We start from the raw sequence: 16,917 nt of genomic DNA on the forward strand, positions 1-16,917 counted from the left end.
TGGCTGCTTTACAGTTCTCTGTTTCATTTCTGTGGCAGATGGAGAATTTATAAGGAATTTGTTACCTCTGTAACCAGGTTTCCATCCACATGTGGCACAAATTTTAGCAAAATTTCCTGGAAATCAGCATCCGCTATTCTGAATATATGTGTAATAATATTTGAATATTTGGAGGTTCATTGAAATAAACAGCTGGTTGCACCGATTCTCTAGTTACGTGGCATTAAACCATTGAAGAAAAGGGTGCAACAAAATGACTGGACTAAAAGAAGGCCAGTCAAACCTCAAATGATAAATAACAATTTAGATAACATGATGGACATATCCCATTTACATTTGTCGAGTGATTATAAGAGAAGTAAAGCAACTTATGTTATTGTAAAACTTATTTGGCAAAAAAAGGGTTGCACTACAAGACTGAAAATGCCACTGGAGGCAAATTGGTGATGTTGGGCTATATAAGTATAATTGACTTTAGAATTTGATTGATGGGTTATACACACTTAATAAACAGTAATTTCTTCGTGTTGAGAATTTTTTTTTTATCAGCACACATCATGTCTACCAGACTATTTGAGTTTGTGATGCAAATCATTGATTGTATTTGTTGCAATAATGTCATGGTCATCCAGATTTACACAAGCAGGATTCAACATTATTGTTTTCACTTGCCCAGTCAGGGAAGCGAATCAGAAATCTAGTTGGCATATGTGCATTTATCAATATCCCAATTGGCACTTGGCAAAAAATCAGCATACTGAATACCAGCAAAAATCCAGTATCATGCATCCCTGAGCAAAAAAGTGTTTTTAATTCTGAGATGTGGCATTTTACTTAACTGGGCAATGTTGCAATCCTTATTGTTGAACCCTGCAAATGTCTTGTATTTCTATTGTTACCTACAGTAGATTTGTTGGAGGACTATTTTCCGACACTGACATACGGTATACTCATGGAACAGGTATTATTTCAGCTCTGTCAGCCTCATTAGGGACTGAGCTATTTGTACTTGTCAACTCACAATGGTGCTGCAAAAATGCCTTACTGTAAATTAACTCTCTGATTTAGTAAAATTGATGGCAAACAAACAAAAGACCAGTGCTGAGTGTCCATCAAGGGTATGTGGTCCTCTAACACAGTCAGCCTTGATTCTCAGGCTCACACCCAGCAGCTCTTGTTGCAGGGACTTCAGCCTGGTCTGACTCACGTTGCAGAGTGATAAATCTGTTGCTAATCTCTCAGGCCAGATAGTACACTTGGGCCGTGTGTCCCAGTCAGCCTGTCCCATGCTTATTTACACCCTTATTTCCTGTGCACTTCCTGTTCCCAACAGGAAAGGGAGGTGCCCCCCCTTAGCCTCATGTAACCCATGCAGGGACCGAAGAAGCTGCCCAGTGATAAATGTTACAAGGCAAATACTGTTACAAGGCTGCACTTCTTGCATCAGCCTCAGAGGAGTGAATCGGTTTTTCACCCTCTACAGGGAGCACTGAATAGTAATGGTTGGGGAGGCTCGGAAAGGGATCTAAGGAGGGGATATCCAGGAACAGCTCTAATCTCTTGTGGGTGACAGATGAAGTGACAACAGGCCATGGCACAGACACATGTCTTTGACACCCCAGGCCCCATGTTCAGCTTCAGAGCTGGAAACTAATCTAGTGAGGCGCTGGATGTGGAGAAGCTCACAAACACCATGCATTGCTTCACTCAGAGATGAAATATATTCTGTGGTTTCTACATTGTGTTAGCTGAAATGCAGAAATGTCTCCCATAGCTTTTAAAACATTTGAATAATTTCCAAAATATAAGTGTGACTTTTTCTCTCACCACAGACGACTTGCGGGGAATGACCTGTCATTCATCCACCCTGAGGCCCTGTCTGGACTGCATCAGCTCAAAGTCCTGTAAGCACGCACCCTCCCTGTCACCACCACCGCCGTCAACGCGCACAAGCACACACACTTATGTCTGTGATGGTGTGAAGTTTTCCGCACACGGGGGGTGGAGTAAATATTACAGTTTGCGGTAACATTGTGGTGCTGTCAGTTATTGCCACACTAAACATAGCCATGCCGTTAAATTTACTTGGAATAGACTAAATGCCTTTTTTCGATCCCTGCCCAAACTGTATCTGTGCCTGTAAAAACACCTAATACAGCATTGCATACAAGCCCTGTGTAAAAATTAGTTCTGCTTAATTTACATCGTGCAGCACACCCTAGTGTGCTTGCACAGACTCGAACACACAGAGCGACACACAAAGCGCTGCCCTGTTGATTCTGCAACAGGCCAAAAGTTCAAAGTCCTGTTGATCTACAGGTGAGGTCTTGATTACATGACTGAAAACACAAACGCACGGAGGTATTGTTCATGCTGATCATATCAAGTGATTTTTATTCATATTGTTACTTGTAACCACACAAGTAAAAACAAACTGAAGTATTTTGGCTACACGAAGCTCAAACAAACCCCCAATCACATTAGATTTGGGTTAGTTTTCACAAATACTGAGATACCATCATAACTCAGTTGATGTTTCTTCATTAGCTTGACAACAGAATGAGGAATCAGGAAATCTTCATGAAGCCAGAGTCTTTTCCAAAGGAAATAACTTTAACCAGTTTGGAGCCACATAAACAGCAACAATGCAGAGAAGGTTTCAGAAAGTTCACCAGTATAGTTAACGTCAAATGAATCTCTGCTAAAAATATATTAAAATGTCTCAAATTCAAATTTCTGAATATTAAGCGTTTAATAGTTATTAAATACTCTTAGTTTTGAGTATGTGAGGTCTTAATTACCACAAACATTTTTTAATCTAATATCATTCATCCATCTTTGTAAAAACTAGTCAAACTCTCCTGCATTGAGGTCTAAATTTTTGATGTTACAAATCTTCAACCCACCTCTGAACCTAATACTGTATTTCACTTTCTACTTGCACTTCTCTGTAGGTAAAATTTAAATTTACCTCACTCACCCACTCAAATAACCATAGTCCTACATCAAACCTACCTCTGCATGACACTACCTATATACTACTAACCTCTATATTTGCCTTCAATGTTTGAATAAGAAAAGGTTTTCCAAAAATCTGTCTTAAATTTGGTTAAAAATTATCCTGAAAAGGCCCCAAAAAAGAATTAAATGTAAGTGTCTGAAACCTTTAGACACCTTGTCTGTGGATAAGTTTTTGCTTCAATCAAATAGTCAGAAAAATTTAGTGTTGTGTTTTTTTCCCAAAACACTTTTCCTTGACCCTGGTGGAAATGTCATGAGGTCAAGGAAAGATGTGAAAGATAATTTCTAAGGACTTAAGAAAAGAGAAGTATGGTGCAAACTAAATCAGACTGCACTTACATTAGGTTACGTCATTATGAAATGGGGGATATTATTGATATGGGTCACTTTATTGCTGTCGTAGGGAATTGAGGGACGGCATTATCTCCTTTAAGGCTGGTCCATTGTACTCTATGCCAAAAGAGATAAGAAAGGAAGCACTGAAGCACCTTTCCTTAGCATTTAGAGAATTTTACCAGTTCTTATCATGGCTGCCACTAAGATCCTTCTGGGTCATTTCATTAAGTTAGTATCCTTCCTAAGCAAAAAAGTCGATTTAACCACAGCCATTGTTTTAAATTCATGATGCAAGAGAAAATGTTGTAAGTTGAGTTGAAATTCTAATGTTGCCATTTATCCTCAGGATGCTGCAGAATAATCAGCTGAAGACTGTTCCCAGTGCAGCCCTGAAGAACCTCCACTCCCTTCAGTCTCTGTGAGTCACCTGCCGCACGCACACACATGCACACACGCACACGCGTGCACAAATGTAGGGTATTGTTTGCTCAAAGAACCTGAGTTTCAAGTGGACTTTTCCGTCCTGCAGTTACAGTACAAGGAAAACCCTCACGGCTATTGCTGTAGATTTTGTAATAATTATTTATCAATGTCACCATACAGGTCGGATATTCTGTTAGATTTATGTACTTTGAATTGGTCGTAAACTGCCGAACATGACCTCACAGGGGAGAGGAACTACAGCCTTGACTTTGGACTACGAAATGTCTCTTTTGAAAAGCTGGTGAACATGTAGATCAGTGATACACAACTTAAAGCCGGGTGCTGAGTGGCCCTCCAACCATTTCCTACGCACACACACACACACACACACACACACGCACGCACACAATAAAATTAAAATGTAAGTAAGTTGCCAGAGTGCATGCAAAGCATACATTCTAGAAATGTCCCTGCACACACCTGATCTATGCTAGATTTGCCTTGTTTATTCATGTTATCTGATAAATATGAGTAATGTTTGTTTATTAACTGGTCTCTGGCCTCTTTTGACTTTACAAAAGTGGCCACCGAGATGATCAAAAGGTGGGTTTGCTGCTGAAAAAAACCGTCATTCATGTTAATATGTAAGAACTCACTCAAGCAATACTGTCACAACAGCCCTGTTAGTGAGTTTTATGGTTAGCCTGGGAAGTAAACTTCTAGAAGTTTAAGTTAATGAGAAAGCCTTTTTTGTTGTGAATACCTGGACAGGAAGATCTGCTGCAGTCACCAGCGCTGTTGTCAGAGAAAGAACTGCAGTGTATTTACACAGCTTACAATCCAAAGTGCAATTCAAAGTGTTTGTGCCAAACTAGCAACCAGTCACATTTTTGACAGTTACTCACAAATATGCTATGAAAAGCAGCAGGAGCACTGCAGAACGGTTTATCTACTAATGTGCGTGAAGATCTAAAAGTTTGGTGCTGAAAATTTGTTAAACAAATTTATGCAAAAATGGGTCTACAGGCAACAATGGAGTTTAGTTTGAGGTCACTAAATACCGATTTCTCATTGTGAACAGTGTGAGAAAAGATGCACTAAACTAAACTTGTGTGATGGTAGAGAGTGTTGGGCTAGCTCTGCCCAGAATAAAAGATCTAAACAACTACAGGATAAATTGCCATGAAATTTTGCATGGACATTTTTAGTGCCCAGAGGATGAATCCCAATTACTTGGGTTCACAATTGTGGTTTTCAGTAGGCCTGTCACAATAACTACTTTAATACTAAACAAACATATATGCAGCAATATGCAACAATACAACAATATGCCAATGAGTTTAGTGGAATAAAGGAATCTTTAAATAGAAAAAATGTTAAATTTTATCATTAAGAATTGAGAACAATAAAATCAGTTTTTAAAACAAACATTTACGGATAGTTTAAAAGACAAATTGAGAGGGAATGACAGATTTTGAAGGGCGGTTAGTCTTACAAGCCTTCTCAGGCAAGAGCAGCGGTTTAGTGTTGCTGGAGTGCACAGGAACAAAGCTCCACCAAGTTTTTTTCTCCAAGTGAGGATGAGAATATATGCAGTTAACAAAATCTGGTTGAAATTTATATACACTTTTTAAATGCTTGAAGATCTAGTCATTACAAAAAGTGTAGGTCATAAAAACAGATAGAGTGGTTCAGTTGAATATTGAAATTTAAGGTGTGTTGATGGATTCAAGTCGTAAACTCTTGCATTAAGTAACATTACAAGTAAACGTTACACCTTAAAAGTTGCTGGTGGACGACACAGTGAATCAAGTTGCTTTTTTCTCAGTCTACAGCTGCTTCTAAAGGCTGCAAAACATCCTTTCATTTAATAGTTGTACTTAACTCGTGTGAAGAACTTGCCACGGTATGAACAGTGGTTAAACCAGCAACAGATCAGCCCTGAGCAAGATTGCTGATTCTCCAATTCAAAAATGAATGGACTTCAGTGTTTCTAGCTCCACCTTTTAGTTCCAGATCAGTGTGCTAGGTATCCCAAGCAGAGGGATGATGGAAAATAGGAGCTGTAAGGAGCTGTTCAAAGGTACCATCCATAACTTTTCACAATCAATTTCCACCACTATAAGATGGCAATATGAAAAAGTAAAGACTCATCTCCAAGTCAACAAGAACTATAAATCTAAATTATTTACTCAAGACATTGTTGATGTCATTTAGGGGCAGTTTCCCTCATATCACATACTTCACTCATGCTGCGGTGATTTTTGTTCACTAAGCCCAGCGATGGCCCTGTGCAAATGTAGGTCATTCTTATTCAGCAGATCTGTAGCAAACTTTTCTCCTCCTATGTTAGATTGTTGAGTTTTCCAGGAGCTTGTTTGTTTCTGCGTGTTTACTCGTAACTGTCAGCCCTCTCACGATTTCCTGCTCCACTCGCCCTCAGTCTTCAGCATTGTTTTTCCGGACTACTGAATGTCAGTTTCATTGAGACCATGATACGTATATGGCTCTATTTTTGCCACCTTCGGGGACTAATGAGGGAATAGATCCAGCTGGAGAAACGTGCTGAAAGTCCAGCTTTCAGCTATTATCACCCCTCTATAACCCTCCCCTTGTCCCTTGCTTCCCCTCTTTTTTTTCTGCCGCTCTTCTTTCTTTTTAACAGATGTCTTTTCTCTGTGAGGGTTTTAAGGTCTGTAGCTGAAGTAATATGCTTTGACAGAGCCAGGACTTGGTTTGTATAAAGCCTTAGAGAGCTAAATGTCAATCAAGACTGTTTTTCTTCCAGCCCAGACACTTGAGGAATTTTGAGGGAGGGCGAGACACCCAGTGAGGGAGGATAGCAGGAGAAAACAGGGTGGTGATGGTGAAAAGAGCACTTGTGCATTCATATTACTGCTTAAGTAAAAAGCATTTCCTTTTTTACCACCAAACTACTGGCTCCTCATCTGTTTGCAGGGTTCCTTCTCTGTAATACAGTCAAACTTCAGATTACCCGAATATTCACATGATGACATTTGAGAGTATGCTCTACTATTTTACCTACATTTTGCTTGAAAATGCTAAGTTAATATATCAGATTTACTTTCTGAGCCTCTGCTACTCTGAATAAAGATGAACTGTTTTAGGTGCAAACAGCAGTCCACTACCTATTTTTGGAGGTATACAGATTGTGAGTATTTGGGTAGAGTTAGCATGTGTCGTCCAGTGAATAGAAAATTAAGTGCTGGTCATTGCATTAACATACTTCCAAGCAGGACTGCAATGGTATGAGATTTTTATGGTATCATAACCATCTCAAAAAGTGTCACGGGATACAGTATTGCACAATAATTTTTTTGTATTATTATTATTATTATTATCATCATCATCAGTTATAAGGACTCTTAAAGGAATACATAAAAATAAAATAATTAAAAAAACAATTTCTCAGTATCTTGAACCCACTTGTTTAAAATAGAAATATGTGTAAATATAGATTGTAGATTAGAAACCAGTATACTGCTGCAAATGTACTTTCCAGACCTTTTAATGCTTGATGAAGTCCAAGTGTGGTCGAAATGTTCGTGATAAAATAAAATAATTGGAGCTTAGTGTTCAGTTATCTGCTTTTTGAATTACTGGGGAGAGACCAAAAGTCAAACCCAGGATAAAATAAATACACTTCATTCCCCAGATGGATTTGGAGCTGCAAGACAAACTTTCTGGTGTTGGCTATTTGCTGCTTTGCTCTCCATGACCGTGACTTAGAAATGTGGCAATGAAATAAAAGCAAGGATCGAGTTAAAACAGATTTGTAATATGGTTATTATTCATTTTTCTTTGTTGTTGTTTTATTTTCAGTCTGTAAGGCATTATTTTAATGAACCCATGCTTTTCCCTTATTTCTCTGTTCTGCAGTCGCCTGGATGCGAACCACATCACCACGGTTCCAGACGACAGTTTTGAAGGCCTTCAGCAGCTGCGCCACCTCTGGTTAGATGATAATAACCTGATGGAGGTCCCCGTCGGTTCTCTGAGACACCAGGCGAACCTTCAGGCTCTGACTTTGGCACTAAACCGCATCTCAAGCATACCAGACAACGCTTTTGCAAACCTGACCAGTCTAGTTGTTTTGTAAGTGATATCGAGCTACTGTTTAATTGGGGTTTATTATCAAAATTTGCATAGTTGTGTTCAAGTATAAATATTTACAGTTTAAAAAAAAATACCCAAGGCAGCAAATTCATTCAGTTTTGAATGTGTATTTGATTTTCTAGCCATGTCTTGAAATCATAAATCACAGGATCAATCCTGTCAAAAATTGTTTAGACTTTAATACACCGTGACATTTTATTACTCAAGGCTTTTGGTGAGCCGTCCTTTAAAGCTGCAGTACTGGAGTAATAAATAGTTTCAGAGTCATTAATTAAAGTGAACTTTCCCAGATAGCCAGGAGAACTTTGCATGCAGTCTTCATAGACCTATATGCTAAATCACTCAGCAGGAACAACCTGCTGGTGTACTTTTTTAAACCCTTAATTAACCATGCACACTGACTGAGAGCATTCTCGTGTTGACTAAAATGACCTGAGGCAGTTGCTGTAGAAGTGAAAGTCATTGGGTGTGAAGTCGATCAGGATATTTATCAAGTTCAGAACCAATACATGCAAATTATCTGCAGTGTGAGCAAACATTAATAGTTTGTTGTCTCTTTACTTTCTGAGCCATGGCGTGTAATAAATGGATGAACTCTTTTTTTCTTTCTGTATATGTAAAAATTCTCCTCCGTACCTGACTGTGTAGATTAGTAAAGTATGACTGCGCTGCTTGCGCTTTACTCTAAACTAGAGAGGCTGCATTTCCTATTAGTTTTTCATGCATCGTAGGCATTATTCTGTCACCACAAATCAATGCAAAGTACCTCTCCTTGTTTCCTGCCCAAGCTCTGAATGTATCCTCTGAGCGACTGCAAATCAGATTCAAAGCACAAACATACTGTAGTATTTATTTCCACAGCTTACAGTTAATACGTCAACAAAACGGGTTCTCCTCATGCCCTGCTATGTTTTTGCATAAGCACACTTCCACAGTGAAATTTGCCATTGGGGTTCAGATTTGAATGTTAACGACACTTTGAAAAGTTGCTCAACTCCAAGCATTAATGTAAAATCCAGATTATCTTGTTGTATTGTGCATGGGAGGGAAATGCTAAAACCTTCCATGAGAGGAACTTGTACAAATATGTGGTGCATTACGAATCTGAGGCATTGATCCAAACTGTTATACATTAACACAAACACACACAAACACACACATTGGGTGGTATTGCTGCAGGGTTAGTATAAACACGTCAGGGTAAACAGGAAGAAAAGACCTTGAATCTATTAGGCGAGGAAAGCCGTCTGCACACACGCACATGCAGTACAGACACCTGATTCAAAAATCACACTCTGCCACTCAAAGATGATTTGTTACACGTCTCACAAAATCTGAAAAACAAGATTATTTAAAATCTGACTTGTAAAAATCTTGCATTTATGTGTAAAACTGCTTTTGCACTTCCAGACATCTGCATAACAACAGAATCAAGGAGATAGGAGACAACTGTTTCGCTGGACTCGTGAACCTGGAGACGCTGTAAGTCAGTGATACTCAGCTTGCTTTGCTCGTGGGCCAGTTTTGCAAAATGACAGTAGGCCAGGGGCCAGTCACAGCAGCCCCATACATGTTTCCAGGATTTTTGGACATTTCTGGCATTTAGGATGTGTCTAGGATTAAAGGACATTTCTCAAGTTTTGTGACATTTCTAGAATTTAATGGCATGTTTAGGATTTTAGTATGTTCCTAGGATTTTAAGACATTTCTAGAATTTTAGGTTGTTTATAGCATTTAAGCTGGTTTCTAGGATTTTAGGATATTTTTTATTGTGAGTTAGAAAGATGTTGGGAGGCCACCTGGCACCCTATTGGGGACCAGATTTGGCCTACGGGCCGTAAGTTGAGTATCTCCGCTGTAAGTGCACAGTCATACAGCAGTTAATGCGTGTGTGTGTGTCAATCTGAGTGTGTTTGTGCTCGTGTTTGTGTGTGCTAACAGCTCCCCCACCCACCTCTGCTCTGGTCCTCCAGACATCATTGTGTCCACTTCCTCCTTTAATTGCTCTAGGATAAATAGAGCAAAGTACATGATGCTTATCAAATCTGCCCTCCCACTGTTCACTTCCTCCTGCCACATAGCCATGAACAAATCTTTTAGTGACAGCTTTACCTAATGGCAAACAGCTACTGTACAGCACACAGAACTGTATAGTTTTAACAGACCTTTTGTATTTTATTTTATTTTTTCTAAATACCAGTCTCATATATTTAAAGTTAATTATCTGCTGGTTTTAAGGCTGATCAAGTGTTTAAATCGTCCCTTATAGTACTGCAGCACAGTGGGCCTTTGGCCATAAGTAGGCCTGTATTAAAATTAATAAAAGCAGTCAACGTAGTAGCTTTTTTGCAAAGACTTCCATTGCTGTTTTATAGCCTGTAGTGTTCTGAGAGAGGAGGTTGAGCTGCTGTAACAGTTCAGGCAGACTTCCTACATCCCAAGCATAAAACAAAAAAATACTGAATCTTAAGTGCAGTTTCACAACATCAGCAGCCCTTCAGATGTGCACCATAATCTGTCTGTGTGGATACTGTGTAATTGAAACTACCAGTCTGCTGTTTATTTGTTTGCACTGCTTCATGCTGTGTTGAAACTATAACCATTTATAAGTTTATCTGTGGACAGGGAATAAATTTATCATTTTTAAAAATAGATAAGAAAATAGATCTTCACTATTCACTTCACTATTTCTTACATAACTGTTAATGAAAATAATCAGTATCTGCAACGTTAGTTCTGTGGTTCAAGTGCTTGCAATGTAATGTGTCAGGAATACGATGCCAATTCTTAAGTGCAGTGGGAGGATTTTTATAATGAGTTTTACATTCCAATAAAAAATGGACCAGGAATTGGTTATTTGCATTTTTTACTTATGTTGAGTGGTTAGTTCGTCATTGGTTAATGCTGTTTAAAGGTGTCCTGTGCAAACAAACAAAAACAGTATAGATACAGAAGTAATCCATCTCAATCAGCATTTATGACCCACTAAGTGTGTGGTGGTGTATTTATCTGCAGAGATTATTCCGTAAATGAGAAAACTGTAGAGGGAGGAATGTGTTATGTCAAAATGCAAGAAAACAACACTGACTTCCTGTGTCTCTCTCTCTGTCTCATCCTAGAGATCTAAACTTTAACAACCTGATGGTTTTTCCCAAAGCAATAGAGGCCCTGCCCAAACTCAAGGAACTGTGAGTATATATAATCCTGTTTCTAAAAATGAATACTGTAATTTAAAAAGGACAAATATCTGATAAAGTAGGTCTGCACTATATCAGAGGAAAAATAGAGCAAAAGAGTTGTAACCTGCTCTGTAACCTGTTTTTGTGAGTCTCAGTGAATTGTCAAAATTGTGGATCTTGTGTGGTTTAAAAGTTTTTTGCCTTACACAGGGTGTCTGCATGCCCTAAATAATAGTATATATTAGTCCTTAAAAACTGTTAGTCTTTAATTTGAATTTGTGAGGTCTTCATTGCCACAAACATTTTGTTTAATTTTCTTAAACAAATTTATGTATTTTTTAATATGTTTTATCCAAAATTAATCAAACTGTTTTGCATGAAAGTTTACATTTCTGGTGTTAAAATCTTTAAACCCTCCACTGAACTGAATACTGTCTTTTGCTTTAATAAAACCTACATCTGCACGGAACCACATACATATATTACTTAGCTTTATACTTAATTGCACTCCTTGAAAAGAAAAAGTGCAAAAATCAGTCAAAAATCAGTCTTAAATTTGGTAAAGAAATATTTTGAAAAAGGTCTGAAAAGTAGTTTGATTTCTTCTGAAAAAATGGGAGGAAAAGGCAATGAAAAACTTGGCAAGAAATGTCTTTCTTGTCCCATTTAAATACAGTGGGTGGTACAGGGGTGCTAATATTCTGGTAATTTTTCTGTACCTCTACTAATTTCCAATTACTTTTTGGACTGTGTCCTGTGACGCTGCTCATTGCCTTCTCCCCATGTTTTAAAAAGAAATCAAACCAAAGGGTTACATAACTTCTTATCGGAGCTCTATGCAGTGGGTGGGATAAAGAAAAAAAAAACAACTAAAATCTATTGCAAGTTGTCTTAACATTTGTGTGTTTATTCTGAAGGTTTAAAAAGTCATACTTCGTGGTTTATTCTAACAAGCTTATTAGTTATTTTATGAATTGATTTCTTGAATCAATCGCAGACTTTAGAGGTAATTGACACCTTTTATTTGGGCTTGATTTGGCTGTCTGTAGTTTGCCTTTTGTATTGTTTCTGTTGTTATTTTTAGCTTTGATTTGCATTTGTTACTGAACTTACTTACTCATGGTCTCATATTGAGCAGTGTTTTCACACTGTCTCCTTGATATTTTTCCTGCAGCGGGTTTCACAGCAACGATATTGCTTCCATACCTGAAGGGGCCTTCCATAACAACCCCCTGCTGCGAACCATGTAAGGTCAAACTCACTGGCACTACTTAGAAACACACTTAGCACACTAGTAACTCATATTTGTTCAAATGCTACCATGCTCAGTGCACAGTGTGCTTTCTGACAAACACACATACAGTAGAGACTGACAGTGTGAGGCCTCAGTGGATGAATGTCCAGAAGATGGTGCCATTCTCGCATAGTAAATGATTTTGGTTTGAACTCTTCCCCTCTGCTCTTGCTGCCCTCTCAGACATCTTTATGACAATCCTCTGTCCTTTGTTGGCGCTACGGCTTTCCAGAATCTGTCAGACCTGCACTCCCTGTAAGTCCTGCTGTCAGACATTAAAATGTGTTTAAAAGCCTGCTTAAAGATTGTATCTTGTTGCATGCATTAATGTTGATGACTTTGCGATTTTTGTCACTGCGTGTGTTTCAGGATGCTGCGTGGGGCCAGCATGATGCAGGACTTCCCTGTCCTTACGTCGACTAATAACCTTGAGAGTCTGTGAGTAAAGTTGGATGCAGCATCTGTTCCTGCTTGTGCTTTCAAGCGTCTCAGGAGTTACTGATTAGGTTTTTCATTTCCAGGACCCTGTCGGGAACCAAGATATCATCCATCCCCGCTGATCTGTGCGAGGACCTCAAGTTGCTTCGGACGCTGTAAGGGACTTATTCTTTCCTGACACCTGCAGTTGTGCTTAAAATATATCCTCCAATAATAATTGTACTTGCTGAAGATTTATCATTAGGAACTTACCGTGACAGTGGAAATGGTCCCAGTAAAACTTGATGGGTAAACTGTAGCTTTATCTTTGGATTTAATGCTGGATTTTGATTCCTGTACAAAAATGCGGCAGAAAAGTCTGTACACTGAGGTAAAGAGACCTCACCTATGGTCGTGAGCTCTGGGTAGTGAACAAAAAAATTAGATTGCGGATACAAGCGGCCGAAATGAGTTTCCTCCACAGTGTGGCTGGACTCAGCTGTAGAGCTGCTGCTCATTCGTGTCGAAAGGGGCCAGTCAAGGTGGTTTGGGCATCTTATCAGGATGCCTCCTGGGCGCCTCCCACTGGAGGTACACCGGGCACGTACACCTGGTAGGAGGCCCTGTGGCAGACCCAGAACACACTGGAAGGATTTCATATTTCGTCTGGTCTGGGAACGCATCGGGGTCCCCCAGGAGGAGCTGGAAAGTGTTGCTGGGGAGAGGGACGTCTGGATAGATATATAGATCTTTTATTTAATCAGGTAAAGCACAACTTGCAATTAAAATGCAACGCAAAAACAGTCAGACACATTAACATGCAATTTTCGGTTTCAGGGAGAATTGGAGTAGCAATCACGAGTGTTGTCATCATGTTCCTTTAAAAGTAATAGTATCAGCTCAGACAATTTTAGGTCCTTCGGTAAGTTATAAGATTTTAAGACACTTTTTTTGCCAAGTTCTGTGCGAACGCTGGGGACCAACATTTAGAGAATACTGAGAGATTGCAGGCCATGTTGGTTTTCGTTTTCACACATGTATATCAACAAATACGAAGGAACCAGCCTAAGCAGGCTTTTATATAAAAACCAACAAATGGTCTGATTTCCTACTTCTCCTCCATCAGAGACCTGTCCTACAACGAGATCAAGGAGCTACCATCCCTTCAGGGCTGCGTCCGGCTACAGGAGATGTGAGTGCTGAACATTCACAAATCATTTTAAACAAGGATAACAAATCAGTTTCTATCATAAAATTAAAAGACTGGAATTTATTAACAAACAGTTAAGGCACTAAAGGTAATCATTTGCTTGTCTGTAATCTTTAAAAATCTTGTTTCCAATCCACAGAAGCTTTCAGCATAATCATATACAACAAATTGACAGGGACACTTTCCAGAGTCTCTCTGCCCTCCGTTTACTGTAAGTCCACAGAGTCACACATATGCAGCAACACTCACAGCATCCTGTACAAACATTTTTTTTATATTTGGGTTGTGCGTTGTGATTTAACAGAGACTTGAGCAGAAACGAAATCCGAGTCATCCACAGAGATGCTTTCCTCACTCTCACTGCTCTAACCAACCTGTGAGTATGGCCTGTGGTTATCTGCCACCTCTCATTATTATCAGTGCAGAACTCCAGCCACGTGCCATCTTTTGGTTTGACTGTCTGTGTTGTACAGAATTAAATTGCTTGCGTGTAATCACTTCTTTTGCAGAGACCTGAGTATGAACTCTTTGACTGTGATTCCAACGACCGGACTGAGCGCGCTCAGTCAGTTGAAACTCTCGGGGAATCCGCAGATGAAAAATGTGCTTACTGCAAAAAACCTGCCCAAACTCAGGTGAGGAAGAACTTTGTTATCTGCAGTGTTTCGAGTTTGCTGTTGACTGTAATTGCAACGTCGCAAGTTTGATTCCTGGGGACCTTGGCTGCATGTGATCCACCACCTCTGTCAGCTGTCTATTTTCTCACTCTCTAATACAGTCAAAAATGCGATTACATATTGTGATTTTCCAAAGCTAAATGAAATATCAAGTTATGTTGAAAAAAAACATTATTAATTAAGCAAAAAAGACATTTATTTCAAGTTGTAAACTGTTTAAAATGTATTTTGGTTAGTTACAGGAGTGTAGTAAATCCCTGAAGTCTCAATTTCCAAAAGAAAGATTGCGTCATGACTGGTTGTAGCCCATACACAGATATACACAGTTTCTAACTATTGATTCTCTGGCCATCAAAATTGAGTCATAGTGTGGACGGTCTGCAAAGTAACATCTGTCATCTTATTTGCCGATATGCCGATGGCAGTCAACAAGGCGAATTAGGCAGCTACCAATGTTCAGTTGATAAATCGGTGCATCCCTAAAATATAGATTTTTCATACATTCATGTCTTATATGCAAATACATTAAAAATTAATTTTGTCAAGTGGATGAATAAAGAACATCGGCTTCTTCTACCCATCATTTTCCCAGGGAAATACTTTTGTCTATTTTTGCATATAAAGCAAACATGCTGTAACACAAAGATTTCAAGCGCTCTGAGTCCAAAAATGGTGATGTAGAAAACACAGCATACATGGTGCACTGCATAATTTCAAACCAAGCATTTCAGTTGTTTATCAGTAAGATGAACTGAAAACCTTCACCAGTGCTAAGTTTATAAACAATACAAATTGGACTAATCCTGTAGTGGACAAAAATATATTTTTTTCAGTGTTTCTCCATCTGTTGTGCTTCCATGTGTTTGACAAACTGACAGAAACAAACTCCACCTCTTGTCTTAAATGAGAACGCCTGTTGAATCTGTTTTCTCTACATTTGCAAATATCCAAATATTATTACCAAAAAAAAAATCAAAAGGGCCAAATATTTGCAGACAAACACATTATTTATGCTTTTGCCAATAAGGTATTAAACTGCAGGACCATCTGTATTATCAACACTGAACATCAACAGGACACTCGTTGCCTTTCTAAATGATTGTTGTTTTTCTGTAGGTCCATCTCTGTCCCGTACGCCTACCAGTGCTGTGCATTTGTTGGATGTGACTCAATGACGAGTTCTTCTGAGGAAAATGACGTTAAGAAATCTACAGGTGGGAATGCTGCAGTCTGAGCCTTTTCCTCGGAACAGTTGACATGTTAGCTAAACTTTCCTGTTTTATTTACAGAAAAACAACTTAAAATATTGACAGAGTGTTTTACATCAGCGTGAGGGTACATGAGCAAAATAACAGCATTCTCTACTCCCAGACCACCAGATATCAGATGTAGACATAGAAGACATAGAGTGTTTTTACAGCCACTCTGGCATTAGCCTACATGCTTTTTTTAATTTTATTTTTATTTTTTACTGTTTACAGATTGTGTAGTGCAGATGTATTTCTGCATGCATCTAAGAACATGTGTTTTACATAAAATGCTGTCCCATGTTTCTTAGTGTACTCATGAGAAATGTTAGGATAAAAGAAACTAGATGAAAATGTAGGGAAAAAAAGAGGAAATTTGTATTTTCTATGCGTGACTGTGCACATGGGCCTATTTGTGTTAACTAAAGGTTATCAAAGTTTGCGTGTTGTGCCTGACATTCACTTCAGTTTTCTGAAACAAGCATTTGCTTCAGAGGCAGATCTGTAACCCTATTTCACCCAGATCAACATCACTTTACTTGTTATTTAGTCAGACGTCTTTCACGAGCATGTAAACCTCTGAAACCTAAAAACATTGGTTTGATTTCTTTTGAAAATGTGGGGGGAAAAGGAAATTAGCAATTTTGCAAGAAATGTCCTGTAAAATGCAAAAAAAATGAGTTAAGGGGACAAGTAAATGACCCGAAAATTAGCTGGGGGAATTTTAAAATATTATCAAAGAACTAGGGAAAAATCCCTAAAAAAAAAACCTATAACTCTTGTAATCATTTAGGGCCTTCGCTGACTGACCTGGGGTTGGCGCTCATGCCCTAAATGATTACAAGAGTTATAGGTTTTTTTTTAGGGATTTTTCCCTAGTTCTTTGATAATATTTTAAAATTCCCCCAGCTAATTTTCGGGTCATTTACTTGTCCCCTTAACTCATTTTTTTTGCATTTTACAGGACATTTCTTGC

At 38.7% G+C, this 16,917-nt stretch overlaps 1 protein-coding gene across 1 annotated transcript in view; it reads left to right on the forward strand.

Moving 5' to 3' along the window:
• The window catches only part of lgr4 (leucine-rich repeat containing G protein-coupled receptor 4), a 41,556-nt gene that overhangs the window by 16,795 nt on the left and 7,844 nt on the right, over window positions 1–16,917 (forward strand). The window contains exons 3-16 of the mRNA XM_042493721.1: window positions 1,833–1,904; window positions 3,704–3,775; window positions 7,681–7,896; window positions 9,328–9,399; window positions 11,037–11,105; window positions 12,271–12,342; window positions 12,574–12,645; window positions 12,760–12,828; window positions 12,912–12,983; window positions 13,934–13,999; window positions 14,157–14,228; window positions 14,322–14,393; window positions 14,527–14,652; window positions 15,811–15,908. Of these exons, the coding sequence (XP_042349655.1) occupies window positions 1,833–1,904; window positions 3,704–3,775; window positions 7,681–7,896; window positions 9,328–9,399; window positions 11,037–11,105; window positions 12,271–12,342; window positions 12,574–12,645; window positions 12,760–12,828; window positions 12,912–12,983; window positions 13,934–13,999; window positions 14,157–14,228; window positions 14,322–14,393; window positions 14,527–14,652; window positions 15,811–15,908 (1,220 nt within the window). The remainder of the gene's footprint in view (window positions 1–1,832; window positions 1,905–3,703; window positions 3,776–7,680; window positions 7,897–9,327; window positions 9,400–11,036; window positions 11,106–12,270; window positions 12,343–12,573; window positions 12,646–12,759; window positions 12,829–12,911; window positions 12,984–13,933; window positions 14,000–14,156; window positions 14,229–14,321; window positions 14,394–14,526; window positions 14,653–15,810; window positions 15,909–16,917) is intronic.

The sequence above is a fragment of the Plectropomus leopardus genome, chromosome 1 (genome assembly GCF_008729295.1).
Source record: "Plectropomus leopardus isolate mb chromosome 1, YSFRI_Pleo_2.0, whole genome shotgun sequence".
NCBI classification, from domain to species: domain Eukaryota; kingdom Metazoa; phylum Chordata; class Actinopteri; order Perciformes; family Serranidae; genus Plectropomus; species Plectropomus leopardus.